Source organism: Sciurus vulgaris (genome assembly GCF_902686455.1).
Source record: "Sciurus vulgaris genome assembly, chromosome: 6".
Lineage (NCBI taxonomy): Eukaryota > Metazoa > Chordata > Mammalia > Rodentia > Sciuridae > Sciurus > Sciurus vulgaris.
In genome coordinates this window covers 566,422-589,321 of record NC_136466.1, presented here as the reverse complement: position 1 = coordinate 589,321, position 22,900 = coordinate 566,422, and the positions used below count along the sequence as shown (strand labels likewise).

The window sequence follows — 22,900 nt, the reverse complement described above, 5'->3', positions numbered from 1 at the left end:
AGGCATGTCACTGTCCCCGTCACTCGCCTATCCAGGGCTCCTCTCATGGAGCTATACTTCGTCAGGAGAGCCTGCATAACCACCGACAGGCGAGGGGGCTAAGAGGACGTGGTCTGAATTGGAGAACAACATCCACAGGCACTGATGGATCCGAGAGGTTCCCATGCTTGGACTGACCGCATCTTATCATGTCCCCTGGAGGCCAGCCTGGTCTGTCTGCCTCCCGCCCCCCAGGGTTCAAGCCAGTCTTAGCAGGCTAGGGACTCTTCATCTTTCGGGTTTCTCTCCCCCCACCAGACCGAGCCCCTCCAGCCACCTCCTACCTCCCTTAACCCTCTCACCCGCCCTCCCTACACCTACACCTTACTGCTGCTTGGATTCCCATCTGACTTGACCACTGTCCACTGCAAAGCAGAGGAGCCTGCGCCCCAGCCACTCTTTCCCAGCAGGGCCTCTCTCTTGCTGCCTGGCCCCTCCTGGTCCCTGCTGGACATGAGCGCCTGAGCACAGAGGCCATGCTATAGAGCAGTGTGTGGCCAGTCTCCAGCCTTCTCCCTTCCCCTGGGTGGCTCAGATTCAGACAAGTCCCCCACTGAGGGACTCCCTGGTGCTCTCTTAGCCTGGTGCCCGCATCACAGTGACAGAAATACTTCATGAGTGTAGGACCATACCTGAATCCCTCTGCTCCCTGTCAGCCCTTTGTAGCCTCTCGCCTCCTCTTTGGCCCCCTGGCTCCCACACGCTGGCCCCACCAACACGGATAACCTGGGGTGGAGCATTAGCCCAGCTCTGCCTGGAGGTGCATGGTCGTCAGTGGCCCCACAGCTTATGGGGACCAAGCATGCAAGTGGATTCAGGGCTGGTGATGGAGAGTGTACAGGGAGTGGTTGGGACCCTGGGGGGCGTGAGATGGAGGGATGCTTCCAGATGAGATTCACGAGGTCGTGTCATCAGCAGGCACGTGGCTAGCAGCACAGAGCAGATGAGGAGCTCAAGAGGCTGCTGGGCAGGTACTGGTGGCAACAGAGACCCAGGGAAGGCTGAGCAAGGTGTCTGGGCTTTGCAGGCAGAAGTGTCTGGACACCCCCCACCCCCAGAGCTGGCCTGCCCAAAAGGCTAGCCCCCTCCCCCAGGTTGTCTGTCTGTCTTGTCTTTTTGTCTCTTCTGCACCTCAAGGCTGGCAAGATCTGTACTTAGCATTTAAAACTTAAAAAGTAAGAGAAATCAAGATGCCAGTTGACCCCAGGCATGTGCCAGGAATCTCAGGGCATTGGGTTGGAACTTCTTTCTGGAACTGACAAACATCAAACTTTTCACAAGGGCACAATCAGAAATGGCTGCAGTAGGAGTATCTGTGGCCAGAGTCACCTGTGGCGCCTAAGGACCAGGACCGTACTCCACGCGCTGGTCCATGGAGAGTCCTTCCGGAGCACAGAGCTCCCAGCTCACCGAGCTCTCCCTCCTGGGCAGCGCCTGGGAGCCTGGGGTGCTTCTCCCAGACTGCTGCCCCATTTCTCTAGGCTCGTGCCTTCTCCCCTGTTCAAACGATATATATTTGCACAAGCCTTCTAGCCCCTTTGTAATCAGTCGATGGATGAGGTGATGGACGGGTGGTACAGTCACACCGGATACAACATCTGGGGACCGTCGATGGCCGGTGGCCACTTCTTCCAGAGTGTACCGACCTCCGGCCTGGGCAGCTGCACCGCCTTCACATGGTGTGACTCAGGATGGAGAGGCAGGGCTCAGAGTTGTTACCTGCATCCAGAAACATGGTCAGCACTTCTCGATGCCTGGTTCACCCTCCAGAGCCTGTCTGTGAGCAGCTGGTCAGTTGTCAGGAAGAGACAAACGGGAATTGGAAGAAGAGTTCCTGGTGCCGTGGCAGCCGAGCCACACATCCCGCACCCTTTGCCAGAAGCAACTGGTGTTGGCAGAGCGCCTCCGTGATGCAGCCTGCCTGGACCACCTCCCTAAGGGGGGTCTTTCCACACACCCCTGTCCTCAGAGGTTTACGTTTGCCCCTGTTGAGAGAAGTTGATGGACAGGAGAAGGTTGTGAGAGGTTTCAGGAGAAGCCCGTTTGGCATCTCTGAAAGCCCCTGGGGCTGGGAAGGGAGCTGGGGCCAAGGCTGCGCTTGACTTGGGCTCAGAGTGGAGAAAGGCTTCCTACAGGCAGATGCCAGCAATGGTGCCTGGGAGACCGTGCGCTGCAGAACCTGCAGCTGAGGAAGGGAAGCAGGGAGCCGGAGCTGGCCACAGACACAGCCAGAGCAGAGCCATGGGCTACCGCCACTGGTGCCCACAGCCCTCCTGATGGACACCCGACCCCCTGAATCCACAGTTGGAGGACAGGTGGCTGAGCACCACGTCTGCCGAGGGCCCTGGGCTGAAGGTGCAGCCCCAGGCCTGGCATGACTGGGGTGTGAATTTGCCCCGTGCCCTGACACCTGCTCACACAGGATGTGTCCCTCCTTGGGAATGGCCCGTCGTCACCTGTACATGAGGCTGGGACAGGATGAGGGGCTGCCCAGTCACCTGGAGTCCCTGTGCTCCTCTCCTGCTCCTGCCCTTCACCTCTGCAGCCGCGAGGAAGGCCGTGTTGAACGAAGGATGAAGGATGGGTGGACAAAGTGTCTTTCCTGTGGAAACGGACACTGCATCTGAGCTTGGGAGGATGGAGGACCCAGTTTGATGCTGTGGCTACCCGCCCATCCCACTGGCTGTTGAAGTCCCAGCCCTGAGGCTCGGGGCCCGGCCTCTCCTCTGCCTCAGTCTCCCTCTAGGTTCCCCGGTGACACCCTGGAGGTGTCTCACACATTGCTACCTCCACATTCCTTCCCCAGCAAAATGTGCTGCTCCCGCCCAGGGAGGCTGGCAAAGGCATGGCCGCCGGCTCGGGAGCCTCCCCACCTGCCGGGACTCGTCCAGGTATGTGTCAGTAATCCGCTGGCCCGGTGCGCAGGACGAGGCGCTGGCTGGGAGGGCCCGGCAGGGCTGTGCAGCCTGGGGAGGGAGGCGGTGACCCCGACCCCAGGGAACCGGGAGCCCCCAGCTCAGAAGGTGCTTTGGCCATCACAAAGTGCAGCCCACGGATGAAAAGGGAAACCAAAACCGGGGGTCTTGGAGCAGCAGGCCTCTGGCAGCCCCTGCTGGCGAGGACAGGCTTCTTGGTCTTCCATCCACCGAGACGGTGGACAGCCCACACTTGAGGTCACAGATCTGAGGATGGAGCCACGTCTTGCCCATGATAAGGCCTGAGCCAGGAGACCCGTCAGGAGGGGACAGACACCCTGCAGGCCTGGCTGCACCACAGTGAGAAGACAGCCCGCCAGGCCTCGGCACAGAGACCCCCACGCTCCTCCTGGCTCCCTCAGGGCTGGCAGAGCAGCCGTGTCCTGCCTACCTAGGTCCAGGTCTGTGCCAGCCAAGGGTAGGACAGGAGAGGCGCTCTTACCCAGATGCAGATGTGGGAGGAGGTCGGTGAGGGCCAGAGCCCGGGAGGCCCCAGCAGGGCCGGGGCACACAGCTCTCCGCTAGGTGCGACCCCCGAAGAGCTGCTGTGGGCGGGGGCTGACCCCATGAGGTCAGAGGAGCCTGCAGACCTGGGAGTGCTCCAGGTCCAGCCCACTCCCCACCCCCTCTCCTGGAGCCTTGAAGATAGATCAAGATCTGATCCCCTTGTTGGACAGACAGGAGAGCTGACAGGAGCCGGGCAGGGCCGGGCCGTCACAGTGACCGGTGAGCTGGAGTCACAGAGCAGCACCACTGACCTCAGCGCCTCTGCCAGCCCCTCTCCCTGCCCCGCCTGTGTGACGAATGCGGGTAGGTCCCCTGTTTGCACCTGGGTCCCCTCCCCCACAGCACGCCAGCACAGAGCTGTGCCCCTGCTGCACAGGTGCTCCGCCTTTGCCAAACGGTGCTGCAAAAAGGGCCTTGCAGCCTGCCAGCCCCAGAGGACTTGCTAGGGTGCAGAGCCTCCCCGAGGCCGGGACCCCCAAGCTACCCACACCCCCACATCCACAGGCACAAGGGGGCCTGCAAGTCCCGTGTCACGGAGCCTGCCCTGAGCTAAATGCCACCAGAGCCGTGACACATGAAGAGTACGAAACACATAGACCCAACAGAAGCTGGGGGCCCTCGGCCCAGAGAGGCCAGCGCTGGCCCAGGCTGGGCTGGCCAGCTGCCCGCCTCGGAGTCCTGGGCTGGCCTCCTTCCTCCAGCATGTCACAGCCAGCATCTCTGCTGTACCCCTGGCCAGGTGCCCGGCACTTCAACAGGAGCGAGGGGAGGAGAGAAAACCATTAGTGCTTGCGGGTTGCGGGTGTGGCTCACGTGGCTGCGGCCATGGCTGAAGGCGTGAGTGAGGAGAAGAGTCGCTTTCCAGAAAGCATTCTGCACGCGCCAAAGGCGGCGATCTCCCCTTCAAAGCCAGAGCAACTGAAAACCAGAAAACTACAGCGTGAGCGAGAGACGGCAAGGCACACCTGTGACCCCACTCCCTCACGCAGGAGGACGTCTCTGTGACCCCAGCTCCCTCACGCAGGAGGACGTCTCTGTGACCCCAGCTCCCTCACGCAGGAGGACGTCTCTGTGACCCCAGCTCCCTCACGCAGGAGGACGTCTCTGTGACCCCAGCTCCCTCACGCAGGAGGACGTCTCTGTGACCCCAGCTCCCTCGCGCAGGAGGACGTCTCTGTGACCCCAGCTCCCTCGCGCAGGAGGACGTCTCTGTGACCCCAGCTCCCTCGCGCAGGAGGACGTCTCTGTGACCCCAGCTCCCTCGCGCAGGAGGACGTCTCTGTGACCCCAGCTCCCTCACACAGGAGGACGTCTCTGTGACCCCAGCTCCCTCGCGCAGGAGGACAGACCTCTGTGACCCCAGCTCCCTCACGCAGGAGGACAGACCTCTGTGACCCCAGCACCCTTGCACAGGAGGACGTCTCTGTGACCCCAGCTCCCTCACACAGGAGGACGCCTCTGTGACCCCAGCTCCCTCACACAGGAGGACGTCTCTGTGACCCCAGCTCCCTCGCGCAGGAGGACGTCTCTGTGACCCCAGCTCCCTCGCGCAGGAGGACGTCTCTGTGACCCCAGCTCCCTCGCGCAGGAGGACGTCTCTGTGACCCCAGCTCCCTCGCGCAGGAGGACGTCTCTGTGACCCCAGCTCCCTCGCGCAGGAGGACGTCTCTGTGACCCCAGCTCCCTCGCGCAGGAGGACAGACCTCTGTGACCCCAGCTCCCTCACACAGGAGGACGTCTCTGTGACCCCAGCTCCTTCACACAGGAGGACAGACCTCTGTGACCCCAGCTCCCTCGCGCAGGAGGACGTCTCTGTGACCCCAGCTCCCTCGCGCAGGAGGACAGACCTCTGTGACCCCAGCACCCTCGCACAGGAGGACGCCTCTGTGACCCCAGCACCCTCACACAGGAGGATGTCTCTGTGACCCCAGCTCCCTCACACAGGAGGACGCCTCTGTGACCCCAGCTCCCTCACACAGGAGGACGTCTCTGTGACCCCAGCTCCCTCACAGAGGAGGACAGACCTCTGTGACCCCAGCTCCCTCACACAGGAGGACGTCTCTGTGACCCCAGCTCCCTCACACAGGAGGACGTCTCTGTGACCCAGCTCCCTCGCATAGGCTCCTCACGTTGCTCCTGTTTCTCTCAGACGTCTCTCATAAGGAGCAAGAGGCTGAATTCTGCTTTCCAAGGTTCCTGTCATTGCTAAACAGCGTCTGCGTTGCTGGGACCTTCTTGGTGGTGACCGTGGGGCTCGCTCCGCTCCATGATGCTCAGGGCCTGGCGCACTTGCCTAAGCCTTGCATCGGCCCTTTCTGCCAGGGGTGGTCTCTCCAGGCTGCGATTCCAGATGAAGGCACAGAGGTGTGTTCCATGTGGGACACCGGAGTTTGGGGACTTGGGGCACAGGGCACTGGGACGGTAGCGCCTAGCCCGGCTGGGGCCAGCTGGGCACAGGGGCTGTACACACCTCCCAGGCACGGCTGGCAGTGAGAGGGGAGCTGGAGCGAATTCCTCACCAGGTGAATCACCAGGCCAGGTGCAAGAGTGGGTGCAGCGAGGGCGGGCCAGTCTCCTGCCTCTCCCCGGGGGCTGGGCAGGGCCCTCCTGTCCCTGCTGTTCACACTGTCCCTGAGGCAGGGATGGACCTCTCTGTGACCTGGACGCAGGGAAGGCAGGGCGCAGGTGGGAGTGGGGACTGACTGACTCCAGGAAGCCACCCCAGCGCTCAGCTGGCAAGCCGAGTGTGTGACTGAGCCCGGACAGCGTGGTCCTTCAGGGAGTGACCTCGAATGGAGGCTTCAGCCCTGTGTGGACACTGGTCTGCGTCCTCTGAAGCACCTGTATGAGAGAGGTGGTGAGAGACAGGAGCGTTCACTGGAAGCCCGCGGAAGCCGGGCGGGTTGGGGGGCGCCGGGGCTCCACCGGGCTGGGCTGGTGCTGGAGAGGATGAAGACCTCGAGCTTGGCTGCTGGGCCTGTAGATGTCTCTTGGGGCGACTGCCAGACTCAGGGTCCATGCTCTCCCCTGGCAGCTTTGCTTCCTGTGCCAGCTGCTCGGATGTGCCCCCCGCCTGTGCATCAGCCTGGTGCATCTAGCTCTTTGTGGCATCCTTATGTCCTCCAGAGGGCAAGCTGGGGGTCTGGACATCTGGACACTCATGGCTGCCTCTGTGGAGATGGGCTGGAGGGAGCAGGAGGACAGATGGCAGGGGCCGTGGGACCCCGGTGGAATTGACTCAGGTCTGTGGAGGGCAGACATATTTTGCATTTGGACTCACGTCTTTCTAGTCTGCCCACCAGCCGTTGGCATCTTGGAACATCTAGTCAGAATCAGTCTCAGAATTCAGCTTGTCTTAAACACTTGCAGGTGCTGCTGTCTTGGGACCCCTGCGAGGACCTGCTCTAACCCAGGGACCAACTCTAACCCAGTTCAGCTGAGGCTCCAAGAGTCTCAAAGGACAGGCCAGAGTAGACCAGGCCTGGGTGGGGGCGAGCCCTGACAGTTGGGGCCACCATCCTTATCTCCCCCAAGGACTGCCCAATATGCAAATGTGCAGTGCAGGGGATGGGCCTCCTTTGACGGTCTGGTCCTCCGCCATGGTGGCACTCTGCCCGGGGTGGCCGTATGTGGGTGCTGCAGAGCCGTGTCACTGATATCAGACTCATGCATAAATGTTACGTACAGACCGGGCTTGACACCTCTGGGGGTCATTGTAGGCTATTGGAAGGGGAGGACCTCGGGTCCAGTGTGCTGGAAGCCCAGTTCTGCTGTCCTCACTAACATCATGGCGCAGGCTCCAGGAGGCTCTCCAGACGTCCCTGCCTGCGTTGTGTGTTGGAGGGAGCCACACCACGGGAGCGGGGGCATCGTCCATGAGCTCCGCCCAGTGGTCACCTGGGAAATGGGAAGGAGGGGGCAGCTGGAGACAGTCACAAGTGGCCGGAGCAGTGGGAATTGGAGGAACAAGGCAGCACAGCGAAGCTGAACACTGTGGCACAGGCGTGGCAGGAGGACTGTCCACACGTGGACCACATGGGCAGCTTGCATCCGAAGCTTGCGCAGAGGGCTGGAGGAGCTGCGTCCCGCCCCAACACGTGTCTTCTCCCCATTGGGCCCAAGAAGCTTAGAGGGTGCTGGGCTCAGGGAGGTGGGGTGTCCAGTGTGAGTGTGGAGAAGGGAGGTGGTAGACCCTTGGCTCCTGCTGCTGTGGGACGGGGGCCAGGCTCAGGGGATGCCAGAGGCTCACGGGCCTGTCTACAACCAAGCTCAGATCTCAGGAGGCCAAAATCAAGTTATCAGTGGGGCTGGGAAGAGCCTGTCTCCACCCTCGTCTGCCTGGTTGAAGGCCGTTGCTGGCCATTGCACGCCCTGAGTCCTGGCTGACCAGGGTCCAGGCCCCTTCTCAGCTCCAGTGGTCATTCTGTGGTCCTGGCGTGTGGACCCTCCTCAGGGCCAGCAAGTGCCAGGTGAGTCCTGGGCTTTGGAGAAGACCCAGAGAGTACAGCAAGGCCACAAGAACCCCGATAGTCCGAAACTGGCTTCCATCAGCAGGATTTCGCTGGGGCATCCTAAGCACAGTTCTGGGTCCCGCAATGGGGAGGTTGGGGTCCTGTCAGATTGTGGACTTGCAGAGTTTGGAGATGAGGGTGAGGCAGGGTGCTGTCCACTCTCCAGGCCAGATTCTCTGGGTGCAGAGCAGCCAGCCGCCCAGGAGCAGCAGGAGAGCTGAGGTGGAGAGCCCTGGGCGGCAGGTCACATTACATCGCTGCTAAGGCTCAGGGCAGCCATGGAGGAGGACCCCTCCAGCACTCCCAGACAAACGTGAGAATGACGTCTCGTTTCTACCTGCCACTGGCGGGCACAGGACCTTGCCTTCCGCTCTGATGGAGGGGGCAGCAGCCACACTGCGGCAGGGAGCAGGCAGGCTCATCTCAGGCACACGACTGCCCGTGCTGCTGTAAAATCGTGCAGGAACTCAGCCAAGTGTCGGGGAGCGGAGGGGCACCGGTGGGGCCGGGAACCTGCTGTCCGCACGTCGAGGTCCTCCTGTGCTGGGCCAGCTCTTGAGGAGGATGCACCCAGCACCCAGTCCTGGGGCTGCATGAGTAGCAGGTGCTCTTGTTGGCGTTCAACAAGGACTGGTGAGTGACTGGGTCAGGGTGCGAACCTGACCACTCTCGGCCATCAAAGCCTCGCTCCTGGTCCCTGGTAACTGCTCTCCACCTGCTCCCTCCTTAGCACTGGGCACCTCATCCACCAATGCAGACTTTCTGCGTTCGTGTGACTGGCCTGGAGCCCAGGTGGTGTCTGACGTCATGCTCTGTGCGTCCTGAGAACCTGTCCTGAGAGCAGCCTACACCGTGCTGTCCTGGGCAGGGCTCTTTTCAGCTTGTGAAGCCCTCTGCCGCTCAGCACCACTGTCCTGGCCATAGCTCCCGCAGGAGGCCCCTTCAGGCACCCCTCCTGGCCCCAGTGCCAAGCCAGAGCCCCCATGTTCTCCCAGAGGGTGCTGCAGATGGTGACTTTGCAGGTATTGATCCATTAGGGACACCGTGTTCTCCCTGGACTAGGAGTTTGGATCCTGGGGACTCTGGGGAAGGGAAGGATGGTGTGTGCACAGTTTACTTCTGAATGATGTTTTGTATGCTGTTGTCAAGGCCAGTTGAAATCTGGAGGCTGAAGGGCCACCTTGGCCTCCCTGCCTCTCCCTCGTCTGGTGGGAGCCCCTCCCAGCTCCCTGCTCTCTGGGGACTCAGTGTCAGCTCCCTGGGACGGAGGAATGGTGTGGGGGCCTTAACTCAAAGGGCCCTGGGGTCCAGAGAAGCCTCCCAAGCGCAAGACGTCAGCCTTGGTGGGACCAGAGCAGCTGCAGCCCCGGGCACGGTGGCGCGGAGGTGGTGAGCCTGCCAGGCGGTAAGGGGAGCACAGCACCCAGAAGGGCCCCCCGGACTCCCCCGCAGAGCCCCTCCCAGCCCTGTCCATCAGGCGGGGAAGCGCTCGGACTGCAGGCTCCGTCCTGTCTGTGGAAGCTGCCGGGTCGTGGCCTCCATCAGCTCACTCCCTGCCCCTCATCAGCAGCCCCAGAGTGAGATGCGGCCTCCAGCATCCAGCAGCGGAAGCCACCTGTCCTGCAGGAACGGTCACAGGCCCAGGAGCAGTGCCCGTAGTGAGCCCAGCTGGAGAGGCGAGTCCACATTCCGGTCTGAACAGACTGCTGTTGTCTCCGCTTGTTCTACAGCTCCAGTCAACAAAACCCTCAGCAGCAGCTTCCTTCCTGCGTGGATGGACGGATGGACAGGCAGATGCAGTTCTCCCCTTCCCTGGTGGCTGTGGGTAACCAAAGAGAAGTGAACAGGTTCCATGGGCCTCCAGACCTGGCCTTTTCTGAAAAGCTCTCAGATTGGAGCCGCAGCCTACAAACGTATTCCCAAGAACTTTCAGTCAGGAAGATTGTCACACATCAGAAAAGACGCAGGACTTGAACTAGGAACCCACAGGTCCACGCCCCACCTTCCGCTCTGCCTGGAGCTCCCGCCCAGCCTTCCCTGGGTGCATCCGCCCTTCCGTGTGGCTTTATGTACACACCAACCCCCTCTCTCCCGGCCATAAGGACGTGCACATTGCTGACTAGCATCCCGTGTGTGCGGTGGCTGCATGGACGGGGTGGAGGTGAAGCACACTGGTCCATGGAGTGGAGGGGAGGTCCAGTGGGACACCAGCTCGTGCCCAAGCAGACGGAAGGCCCCTAGTCCTGGAGGGTCAAGCCCCCAGCCTCACCGCACCCACTTGGGCTCCTGGCTCCCGTGGTACTCAGCCCCATGGACAGCTCCCTGTGCACCCCCTGCCTGTTCAGGCATCCTGGCAAACCATGAGCAGGGCCAGCCAGAGGGAGACACACAGGAGGAGCCTGAAGCTGTCCAGGCATCTCCCCCAGTCTGTACCTGCCCTGTGTGCTGGCCACCCAGGAGACCCCCGCTACTGGGTTCTCAGGCCCCCTCTCCTTGAGACCTCTGTTCACCGCTGAGTGTCCTGTGCAGCCAGAGCCCTGGGGGAAAACGCACAGCCTGAGTTCAGAGCCACATCACCACGTCCAGGAGGGAGCCCAGGATGGGGCCCAGGAGGGAGGCCAGAAGGGAGGCCCGCAGGAAGCCTAAGTGGTCATCAGGGTGGGGGACATAGAAACTGGGGTGGAGAGAGTGGCACAGCAGGTGATGGAGGTGTGGATCCTGAAGGGAAGCGTTACTGAGGCCACGGGAGTCTTTGCTTAGTCTGCACAGGTGGGAGTGTCCTGGAACAAGGTAGTCCTGGTGGACAGCTGGACCGGAGGGAGGGCTGAGGCAGCGAGGGAGTGGCCGGGTCTTTTCATGACTCCTTGCTGCAGGAGGTCGGCAGCGCCCAGCAGTGGGCCTGATGTAGGTACGTCTCTGGCCTCTGGTTTTCAGTGTGGTCAGCCAAGAGTACAGGGGAGCATGAGGTGCAGCCACACACGCCTCCCTGGCTCAGCCTCTCCCTCTCTGTGCTCTGGGGCACTGGCCTGCCCCTCTGCTTTCCCATCTTGAGGGCAGGGACCACTGATCCTGGCCGCCTTCACTGTGTCTCAACCCCTGAGCCAGGGCCCCAGGTGGAAAGCTTTTCTTCCGCTGGGCGGGTGGCCCGTGCCTGTGACCCCAGCTATAACCCGGCTGAGGTAGGAGGATTACAAGTTAGAGGTCAGCCTGGGCAACGTGGCAGGACCCTATTTCAAAATAGAATTTTCAAAAGGTGTGGTGCAGGGGTAGCTCAGCGATAGAGCTTGCCTAGCATACAGGAGGCCCTAGTGTCAAGGAGAAAGAAAGAGGAAAGTCGTCCTCTGTCCTGCCTCTCAGGTCACACCCAGAACACCCATGTGTTCGTCCAGCACTAGCATGGACACTTAGGTGGCTTCCATGGTCTGTTCCCAGAGAGGAAAATGTGAGCCATTCGCATCCCCGGGGGGGCAGGTGGGCCCTGAGCTGAGCCTAAGAGAGAGTGGAGGTCAAAGCTAGCGACTGAGACTGAGGTGCCGCCCGGTGTGCCAGGGCCAGCCCTCCCAGGAGCTCCAGTGTCTACCGGGGAGGGACGTGTGGGAAGCGTGGCAGAACCCACAGTAGGGGAGTGAAGAGCAGTTGGCCTGCAGTGTCCTGCACAAGGGGACCCTGACACCACGAGTGGAGTCTGAGGCAACCGACAGGGTGGCCGCGTCGACGGGCGGGTGGACTCACTGGAACCTCTTTCTGTTCCTCCCATCCCCACCCTTCTCCAAAAGGTCTTGGCAAATCTTTCTTTTAAATCCAGGTGCAATTTTGTAGGGTCGGTCCAGCATCCGGGGCCTCTGCATCTGCAGAGTTAACTGAGGACTGAAATATTTGGGAGAAAATTGCATCTGCCTTGAACGTGTGCAGACCTTCCCCTGTCCTGCCCGCGGAACCGAACAGCGGAGCAGCTAGGCGCACAGTGCTGCATGTGTCGAGTCGTGTGTCGGGAATCTAGAGATGGTCTAGTTTGGGGACACGATGTGCCATTTTGTGCAAGGGACTTGAGCATCTGCAGATCCTGGCATCTTGGGAGATGCAGGAACCAGTCCCCGCCCCGTGGATACCAATGGGCGCGGTGCTCTTGAACATACCTATGGAAGGCACGGGTCTCGTATCTTTGGGGTAAAAGCCACACATGGGCAGGAACGGGTTTCGTGTGATTCTTGCCCTGGATCACATCCTTACTCCAGAAGCGGGTCTTTCTCCTCCTGGACCCTAAGGTGCCCCTCCTCCGAACCCTGTGCAGACCTGGGCCACCTGCTCTGCGGTCCACCCCAAGGCGCCTTAGTGGCCAGTGATTCTAGTCTGCATCCTCCAAAGGTTTTGGGGGCCCCTGCCTGGGTCCCGATGTGACGGGGATCCCTGCATTCCAAAGGGTGGGAGCGCAGGCCCTCTTGACCCCCCGTCTGACCGGTTTGTCTGGGCTGTCCTGGGTACTGGTGGGCAGGACCCTGGCTTCTCCTTGATACCGGGTCTCCTTCCCAGCAGAAGTGTCCTGCTCCTCGGCACCTGAGTGGCCCAAAACCAAGGTCCATCTGAGCCCTGGGGCAGGGCAGCCTCCCCGCTGACTCTGGCTGGCCCTAACCGCCTGTCCTCCTCGCTAGGTCGCTGGCCATCGGGCCCCAGCACTCCTCTCTGAGCACGCACCCCGTCCTCTGTGCCAGCATCCCAGGCCTGGTGCCCAAGCAGCTGCGCTTCTGCAGAAACCACGTGGAGACCATGCCCAGCGTGGCCGAGGGCGTCAGGCTGGGCGTCCAGGAGTGCCAGCACCAGTTCCGCGGCCGCCGCTGGAACTGCACCACCGTGGGTGGCAGCCTGGCCATCTTCGGGCCCGTGCTGGACAAAGGTACCGCCCGCCGCCATGCCGTCCCCTCGGGGCCCGGGGAGCCTGTGGGGAGGGCGGGCTGGCCGGGATGCAGAGGAAGTTTCCCTGGGGCGCCACCGCCTCCCCAGGGACGGTGAGCGGTCCTGGAGCCAGGCGAGGAGCTGGGCTGCGGTCAGTCTGGAAGGACAGGATGGTGGGAGGGCTGGGCGTGGGTTAGCTGCTGCCAGAGAGCAATGAACCTGCAATGTAGTGGCTAGAGCAACCACCGTGTGCCGCCCAGCCTGCTGGGCAGGGCTGCAGCTGCCTGTGTCCACATGAGGCCAGCCCAGCTGGACACCATGGAGGGCTTACTCCACAGGAGACTTCTTGACAGCCTGGAGTCTGGATCTCAGAGACAGGCGGAGAGACACAGGAAGAGACAGATAGACAGAGGCAGAGAGACAAAGAGAGACTGAGACAGAGAGACAAGGAGACAGACAGGGAGAGACAGGTAGGGAGACAAAGAGAGACATGGACACAGAGACAGAGACAGACACTGGCAGAGAGACAGGGAAACAGATAGGGAGACAAAGATGGGAGAGAGATGGAGGGGGGATTGTGGGAGAGAGGACACATACAAAATGGAAGGTTCTATGGCTTTTAAAAAAACTGAGGAAAACCATATAATCAAAATCACTTTTAAGCATGTGATTCTGGTGCACTTAGCGCATGCATAGAATCGTACGACCACCACCTCTAGTTCCAGAAAGTCTTCGTCACCCTAAAGGAAACCCCACGAGTGGTCCCTCCAGGTCCTCCTCTCCCTCCAGCCAGTGGCCACTGGCCTGCTGCCTGTGCCTCTGGAGTTTCCTGTTGTGGACGTTTCCTACAGACTAATTATTCACTGTGTGGCTTTTGTGGCTGGGCTTCTTCCCGACGTGGTTTCAAGGAATGCCTGTAGTGGCATGTCAGCACTTCCTTGCTTTTAGTGGACAGTCGTTCTCCCTGTAAGGATGGACTACATTGCTCCCAGTTGGTGGACATCAGGGTCGTCTCCACCTTTTGACTCTTGTGAATAGTACTGCCAAGAATACTCTTCAGCAAGCATTTCTTTGAATACCTGTTTTTGAATCTCTGGGGAATAAAATCAGGAGTGGAATCGCTGGGTCATCTGCTCACTCTGTACTTAGCTTTTCGAGGAGCCGCCAAATGTTTTCCACAGTGCCTGAACCACTTTGCATTCCCACCAGCGGTGCAGGAGAATGCCGACTTCCTACATCCTTGGCAACACTCGTTTTTACTTGTTAGCCACCTGGTGTACATGAAGAGGCATCTGCTGTGTCTTATTTGTGCATGGCTAATGGCGGTGGTGTGGAGCATGTTCCCTGTGCTCATGGTCTTCTGTATATCATCTATGAAGAAACATCTCTTCAAGTCCTTGGCCCATTTTTTAATTGAATCATTTGTCTTCTTATCATTGAGTTATATGTGTTTCTCATATATTCTGAATACTAGACACTTATCAGATATATGATTTGCAAATATTCCCTCCCATTGTGTATCATTTTTGTGACAGTGGCCTTTGATGCACAAAAGAGCTTATCTTTGGTGAAGTCCAATTAATTCAGATGTCCTATCAAAGTAAGCATTTCCTAACCCTGACTCGCAGAGACAGACGTACGGCTATGCCTTCTCTCTTACCTTCAGGCAATGTGAGAGAGCCATTTGGAGCTTCTTTGTGTATTTGCTGTGAAGTGGGGATCCAGGCACACTCCTCGCATGTGGAATCTTATCATTCACGTACCTTTTGTTGAAAATGTTGTCCTCTCCTTCTTGAATGATCTTGGCATCCTGGTCAAGAATCAGTGGGCCAATTCCATTCCATTGGCCTGTGTGTCTATATTTTTGTGAATACCGCACTATTTTGATTGTTGGGGCTTTGGAGGATGTTTTGGGCAGTGTGTGTTCCTCCTTTGGATTTCTCTCCCAGGGTCGTTTTGGCTATTTGGGGTCCCTGGCAATTCCACTTTTGCCCCGTTGGTGCATCATGTTAGCACATGCTGATGGGATCCGTTGTTACACAGTCATACACGCACACAACACGACAGTGGAATGTGGCCAACGCCACCCTCCCTCGCAATTCTATGCAAATTTCAGGTCCCTTTTCTATTGCTGCAGAAAGCCAGTCGAGCTTCCGATGGGGTCGCAGCGCAGCTGCGGCTTCTTTGGGAAGGCCTTGCCCTGCCAGCCGCGGCGCCTCCCCGCGAGGGCCGGATGGAGCTCGCTCTCTGTGCCTAGTGGCGTGCTGCGGTTGCTGTGGTTTCGGGACGTGGGCTTGCACTCTGTGGCTGATATACTCCCAAGGGCTCGTCCTTCTGATGCTATCGTAAACGGAGGTGCTTCCTTGATTTCCTTCTCAGGTTGTTCATCACTAATCTTTAAAGACACATTTTGTCAGGTGCCATGGTGCACACTGTAATCTTAGCAACTTGGGAGGCTGAGGCAGGAAGATCAAAGTTCAAGGCCAATCTTAGCAAGACTCCGCCTCAAAATGAAGAGTAGAAAGGGCTAGGGATGTAGTTCAGTGGTAGAGTGTCCCTGGGTTCAATCCCAGTAGCCCCACAAAAATGATAGAAAGATAGTCTTTGTGTTTTGATCCTGTATCCTGCAATTTTGCTTATTGGCATTGTGAAGGATGTGCGTGTGTGTGGTGTGTGTGTGCATGGGTGTGTGTGTGTGGTGTGCAGGTGTGTGTGGGTGTGTGTGGGGGTGTGAGTGTGGGGGGTGTAGGTGGGTGGGTGTGTATGTGGGTAGATGTGTGTGTAGGTGTGGGGGGGTGGGGGGGTGTGCATAGGTGTGTGTGTGGATGTGTGGGTGTGTGTGCATAGGTGTGCATGGTATGTGTGTGTGTGTTCATGGTTGTGTGTGTGTGCATGGGTGTGTGTGTGTGTGTGCACCCTGTTCACCCCTTGGAATCTTCTGGGGGCAGGTTGATACCAGCCATGAAGAGCGACAGGGTCCCTCTCCCCTGACCTCCTTTTCTGACCTAACTCCTCTGACTCGGGATCCAGGGCCCCGCTGAGTAGACGGCCAGAGTGGGCCCCTCCTGGTCCGCGGCTGGAGACTTTTGCCCTGCACTGCTGTCCGGGACGTGGCTGCGGTTCCCCGCACGCCCTTGGCACATTGCTGGGTGGCAGAGGTCCTACGCCTCACTCCCCGAGTGTTTGAGGAAGCCCTGGTGCGGCCACTGCCCTTCCCGACAGCTCAGAATCCAGCGAAGCAGTGACTTGACTCAGACACGAAGGCAGACAGCCGCGACGCCTTGGGGGAAGGGCCTCCTCTGCCCCCACAAGAACTGTCCATCCCGCTTTGGGGTGCCGGCTGCCACTCACCCCAGACCTCCCCGTGCCAGAGAGAGTGGGGGTCGTAGCAGGGCAGCCTGCCCGGCCCTCCCTCCAGGCCCTAGCTCCCGCCCGGCCCTCCCACCGGGCCCTCCCTCCCACCGGGCCCTCCCACCCGCCGGGCCCTCCCTCCAGGCCCTCCCTCCAGGCCCTCCCACCAGGCCCTCCCACCAGGCCCTCCCTCCAGGCCCTCCCTCCAGGCCCTCCCTCCCGCCGGGCCCTCCCTCCCGCCGGGCCCTCCCACCAGGCCCTCCCTCCCGCCAGGCCCTCCCACCAGGCCCTCCCTCCAGGCCCTCCCTCCAGGCCCTCCCACCAGGCCCTCCCTCCAGGCCCTCCCTCCCGCCGGGCCCTCCCTCCCGCCGGGCCCTCCCACCCGCCGGGCCCTCCCTCCAGGCCCTCCCTCCAGGCCCTCCCTCCAGGCCCTCCCACCAGGCCCTCCCTCCAGGCCCTCCCTCCCGCCGGGCCCTCCCTCCCGCCGGGCCCTCCCACCAGGCCCTCCCTCCCGCCAGGCCCTCCCACCAGGCCCTCCCACCCGCCAGGCCCTCCCACCAGGCCCTCCACCAGGCCCTCCCGCCCGGCCCTCCCTCCAGGCCCTCCCACCAGGCCCTCCCACCAGGCCCTCCCTCCAGGCCCTCCCTCCAGGCCCTCCCTCCCGCCGGGCCCTCCCACCAGGCCCTCCCACCAGGCCCTCCCACCAGGCCCTCCCACCCGCCAGGCCCTCCCGCCCGGCCCTCCCACCGGGCCCTCCCTCCCACCGGGCCCTCCCTCCAGGCCCTCCCTCCCTCCAGGCCCTCCCACCCGCCGGGCCCTCCCTCCAGGCCCTCCCACCAGGCCCTCCCACCAGGCCCTCCCTCCAGGCCCTCCCTCCAGGCCCTCCCTCCCGCCGGGCCCTCCCACCAGGCCCTCCCTCCCGCCAGGCCCTCCCACCAGGCCCTCCCACCAGGCCCTCCAACCCGCCAGGCCCTCCCACCAGGCCCTCCACCAGGCCCTCCCGCCAGGCCTCCCACCAGGCCCTCCACCAGGCCCTCCCTCCCGCCGGGCCCTCCCACCAGGCCCTCCCTCCCGCCAGGCCCTCCCACCAGGCCCTCCCTCCCGCCAGGCCCTCCCACCAGGCCCACGCCCTTTGCGGGGCTCCACTCCTTTGGCTATTTCCAGAGATCTGACTGTGGGTTCTGACGGTTTTGCTTGCTCTTCCTCTTCCATGGCTCTTGGAGCTTCCTTCTGGGTCCCAGGGGCGACACAGACCCCACCTCTCGATGGCATATAGTCACCGTGGGAGAGCAGCATGAAGTTTGCAGTGCAGCCAGCTCCTGAAGGGGACACCGCCCCTGGGGCACAGTGTCCCTGGAGACACCTGGCCACCTGGAGGAGGGGGAGCTGAAGCAGGAGCCCCTGGGCAGAGACAGGCCCGCCAGGAGCCCTGCCGGCCCTGGTGGCCTTCCTTCAGAGCACGGCCAAGGCTGGGCTCACCTCACACCTCCGTGACCTCCCTCCTCCGGCTTCCTGGGCTGGCACCCACAGGCCCGGCTTCTGTTGCTCAGGCCAAAACCCCGGGGCTTCCGATGAGCCTCGAAGGCTCAGATGCTTTTGGCAACACCTTCAGCCTCGATCCAGAGCCTGTTGCTTCCCACCACCCAGGCCCCATGTCACTGCAGGGGCTCCCATGACACTCCTCGGTCACACCCCACTTACCAAGACAGCTGGTGTCCCTCCCTGGACAGCCGGCCCACTGCCTGCTCTCTCCAGTCCTCTGCCCTGGCCGCCTCCTTGCCCGCTTCCTGCAATGGACAGAATGTATGTGCCCCCATTCCTAGGTCCCCTCATTCCAGGCCACGGTGTCAGTGGGTAAAGCCTTGGGGGGCGATGAGGGCACCAGATGGGAGCCTCCTGAGGGGAGCATGTCCTTACAGGGGGAGCCCAGGGAGGCCCCGTCCTCCCCATGCAAGGGCGCAGCGAGCCAGGCGGCCACAAGCCAGCACAGCCTTGCCAGGTCTGCCTCGCTGTCACCGTGGGCTTCGGCCTCCGGGACTGGAGCAGGACATCTGTGCTGGATACCGCCAGGGCCCGGGTATCGGCCTCGGCTGCTGCTCACTCCTGCCTCCACACCGCAGGGCAGAGGCCAGGAGCACTCCTCCCTCTGCCTGGCAGGCTACCCGCTTCCCACAGCCTCTGCTCTCCTGCTGACAGCTGTCCCACATGTGCCCCGCCCCTCCCAGTGGGTTCTGTGCCCCTCGCCCAGCTTCGCAGCCCACCCACCACTGCCCTGATGGCGATTTTCTTCTCCATGTATACATGGTCAGGATACCGGACCCACCCTGCCCAAAGGCACAGGAGGTCCACCTCGCACACACTTGTCTGATGACCCACAGAAGGGCTGTGCTGTGGCCCAGCAGCTGGGATGCAGAGGACAGAGGATGAGGTGTCTGGGGGGAGGAGCCAGCCCTAAGGGCCCTGGCATCGGTGGAGGCCAGCTGGGGAGGCCTGAGTGTGCAGCTGGAGCAGCCTGGCTGGCATGTGTCCAGGGCTGAACCCCCAGAGCCTGACACCCAGGCTGTGGCCATGCCCCACTCCCCAGGTGGGGCAGCAATTCAGGATGGCAGTCTGGCTGGAAGCAGAGAAAGAGACTTGAGCTAGGTGCCTGGGGTGCCCTCCCTGTGCCCTGGAAGGTCAGGCACTTCCTGGGGTGCCCTCCCTGTGCCCTGGAAGGTCAGGCACTTCCTGGGGTGCCCTCCCTGTGCCCTGGAAGGTCAGGCACTTCCTGGGGTGTCAGCATCCTTGTCTGTGAATGCAGCTTGCCTTCAGAGAGCTGCTGGTCAGCTAATTACATAGTTGTCGCAAGGGTACAGCCACTCTGGAAATGGAGGATTTAGGTCCCCAGGGCCATGTGGCTCACCAGGTGCATGTGGGGGTGCATGTTTGTGTAAGCATGTGCGTGTGCAATTGAGTGTGATATGTGCACATGTAGTTCATGTGTGTGTGCAAACGTGATAGTATGTGCACATGTGTGTATATTGGGTACATACAATTATCACACGTGCATGCGGTTTGATGCATGTGGGTATAGTATGTGCGTGCATGTGGTATGCACACCTGCTATGGTGTGTGCTGTACTTACATGTGCATGCAAACTGATGTGTGGCTCAGTGCGTGCCTATACACATGTATGTGCACTGTGCGGTGCAGTGGCCTGGGCAGGGACATGAGTGCAGCATGTGCTGCTGCCGAGCAGCCCCAGACAGGGCGCTGGTGTCAGGAGGGTGTGAGACTCCAGAGACAGGCAGCGTTCCCGGGCCCCCGTGTCCCCAGGAAAGGAGGAAGCAGTGGGTATTTGGAAAGAAGGCAGGAAGCCTGTCTCACTGGGCACCACCCCAGGTAGTGGAGGAAGCTGTGTTGAGTGGGGTCAGGAAGGGATGCCGTCCTTCCACAGAGGCCCTGCTGCCATCTGGGGGTACACCACCCCAGTCAGGGTATCTCGGGAGCAGGGAGGACACCTACCTGTTCCTGCCCCTGGGCCAGGAATGAGGATGGCCCTGTGAGCCCATTACAGTGAGGAGGCTGCAGGGAGCAGATGGACCAGCTGCTGCAGGGCTGCCACTCAGGTCCAGATTGGACACAGCCTTGGAAAGGCACAGGTTTGCACACTGGGGTCCTGGACTGCAGATGGACTTTGGGACCAGCTGGGTGAATGCCAACCCCACAGTCAGCATGTAGCACCAGGTCCTGAACTGGCCTCATCTCGGTCAGCTGATGGAGCCTGCGAACTGCCCCTCTCTGGAGCCCCTGGCATGCCCTGGAACAGATCTTCAGGGCTGGGTTAGACCTGTGATAGACCACGCTTTGCTTATCCCCTCAGCTGGTGGTGGACACTTGGGTTGTTCTCTCTTCTTGCCTACTGTAAACAATGCCACCTTTCGCATGGGTGTATCCTGGAGTATACAGCCAGGGCAGCATTGCTGGCCCCTGGGGACTGCTGGCCTTTGAGGAACAGCTAAAGGTCTGCAGAGCGTGTGTGCCGCTCTGTGTTCTGCTGGCCAGGCTCAAGGGCTCCGACAGCCGCAATCTCTCACCAGCACCTGCTGTTTCTGACTTTTGCTCTGCTCTGAGCATCCTGTTAGGTGAGAAGAGGTGTCTTGCTGGGCTTTTCCTTTGGATTTTTCCAGAGGCCCAAGGATGCTGAGTGTGTTCTCTTGTGTTCGTTAGCCATCCGTGTGTCCTCTTTGAAGAAATGTCTGCTCAGTTCTTTTACCCACAATTTTTTTTTTTAAGACACAGTACCTTTTTATTTATTTATTTATTTCTTATGTGGTGCTGCGGGTCGAACCCAGCGCCCCACACGTGCGAGGCAAGCGCTCCACCACTGAGCCATAACCCCAGCCCCGTCTACCCACGTTTTGATAGCATTCTCTTTTGCTCTTGAGTTCCGAGAGTCCTTTGTATAATCTGCATACAAATCCATCATCTAATGCATGCTCTGTACATATATTCTCTCATTCTGTGGATTCTCTTTTCAGTCTCTCAAGGGTTTTCTTTGAAGCACAGAAATTTTTGACTTTGATGAAGTCCAATTCATCTTTTTTTTCTTTCCTTGCTTGGTTTTGGGCATCATTGCCTAATCCAAGATCACAAAGATTTATTCTCCTTAAGTTTTCTTGTGAGAGTCTTATAGCTTTAACTCCTGCATTTGAGTCTCTGCTCTGTTATTTGATTTCATGTGTATGGTGAGGCATGGATTTTTCTTTCCATGTGAGAATCCAGTGGTTCTGCCCCATTTTCTGCAGGGACTACTCTTCCCCCCACTGGGTGGTCTCAGCACCCTTTTCAAAGCTGAACTGGCTTGATTTATGGTTGCCTCTTCTGTTCCACTGGTCTTTCTGCCTGACTCTACACTGGTGCTGTACTGGTTTGGTATCTAGCTCTGTAGCATGTTTTGAAGGCAGAAAGTGTGAGGTCTTCAACTTCTATCTTTTTTTCAAGATTGTTTTGGTTATTCGAGGTCTCTGGCAGTTCTGCGTGAATGTTAGAATTAACTTACCAGTTTTAGCAAAAAAGATTGGATTTTTAGGTCTCATGTGGGATCTGCAGGTCAGCTGGGGAGCATTGCCATATCAACAATGTGAAGTCTTCCGATCCACAAACACAGAATCTTGCCATTTATGTTGGCCGTACTTCTTCCTGCAAGGCAGTGCAGGTGCTGTGGAGGCCGAGGGGTTAGGACTCCAGGCTGCCACCTCACCTCCGAGTTGCCTGGGGAGAGAGTGAAGGGTCTGCGGCCACTAAAGATTTCTCAAAGGACCTGAATAAACACAGCAGGCTCCTCAGGGCCAAGAAACCGCTGCTGATGCCTGGTCCTGCCCTAGGTAGCAGACAGGTGTGCTGGCTGCTGGCTGGAGGGCTGGGGCAACCCTTGTGTCCCTTGTGACCCTTGTGTCCCTTCCTTTGCTTACTAACAGTTGCCTTGAGCTGGAACCCGGCTGTCTAGCTTCAGCATCCCACCACCCTTCCCCACCAATGCGGATACTTTCTTGCCTCTGGGTGGGCACAGGCTGCACTGTCCCCTCTGCAGACACGTCTGAGCTCCACCAGTTTGTAGCCTCTTCTCTCCCGGAGCCCTCCCACCCCCTCGCCCCCTCTCTCTCAGGCTCCCTCCTCTGTCCTTGTTCTCTGACTGTCTCACCCTCCTCCCTTTCCCACTGGATGAACAGGGAGCCCTGACTGCTTGGTTTAAATAGGAAAGAGGAGCCTGAGATTAGAGGGCAGGATTCCTAGAGGGCCCCTCCAGGTGCCCGGAGGGAGGCCAGCTAGGGAAGCCATTGTGGAGGTCCCGCCCACCTCCCCCAGTCTCTGCTCAACTTGGCTCACAGTAATCAATCTGATTGGATTAGGGTCAGGGTGACCCTAATCATGTCAAAGGTCACGCCCGGCTTTGTGGCAGAGACCAGGGGGACGCCCGGCCACCCTGCTGAGGCGGCCTTGTTGAGCAGAGTTTGACTTGACCAACCAGTGAGAGTGGCCAGCTCGTGCAAGTGTGCATGTGTCAGTGCACCTGAGCATGTCCTGTGTGCAGGTGTGTGCATGTGTGAGTGTGAGTGTGTGCGTGTGTGTACACACATATGTGTGGGGTGTGTCTGTGTGATGGGCGTGTATGGATGTGCTATGTTGAGCTTGTGGGTGTGGCACATGCACGTGTGTGAAAGTGTGTGTTATGGGGGTGCCACTGTGCACATGCACACATTCACAACCGTGTTTGCACTGCAGTAGTTTGTGAGGACAGGAAGGAAGGGCCATGCACACTTTCTGCTTCTAGTCCCATCTTAGGGCCAGGTCCACCAGATAGCCTGGGGAAGCACCAGTGCCTGGGACATGGGGTTCAGCCACAGACGCTGAGCCGGGTGGGCTCTGAAGTTCTCTCCTCTTCAGTCCAAAGGCAGTGGGACTCTCCAACCTACCTCTGGGCAGAAAAGCATTTGAAGAATTTTGAGTGCATGGAGACTGGTGCAGCTTATCTCCCCCTTAAGGGAGGCCCTGGACACCTGGAGGGCCTGAGCCCGCTGACACCCTCTCTTGACCTCTGGCCAGGTGAAGCCAGTGGGGAGGCTGTAAGCATAGAGGCTGGCAGGC

General features: G+C 60.0%; 1 protein-coding gene across 1 annotated transcript in view; it reads left to right on the top strand.

The window, feature by feature from the left end:
* WNT3A (Wnt family member 3A) overlaps positions 1-22,900 on the top strand; it is a 41,990-nt gene that overhangs the window by 3,058 nt on the left and 16,032 nt on the right. Inside the window, exon 3 of the mRNA XM_079145781.1 lies at positions 12,682-12,923. Coding sequence (XP_079001907.1) covers positions 12,682-12,923 — 242 coding nt within the window. The remainder of the gene's footprint in view (positions 1-12,681; positions 12,924-22,900) is intronic.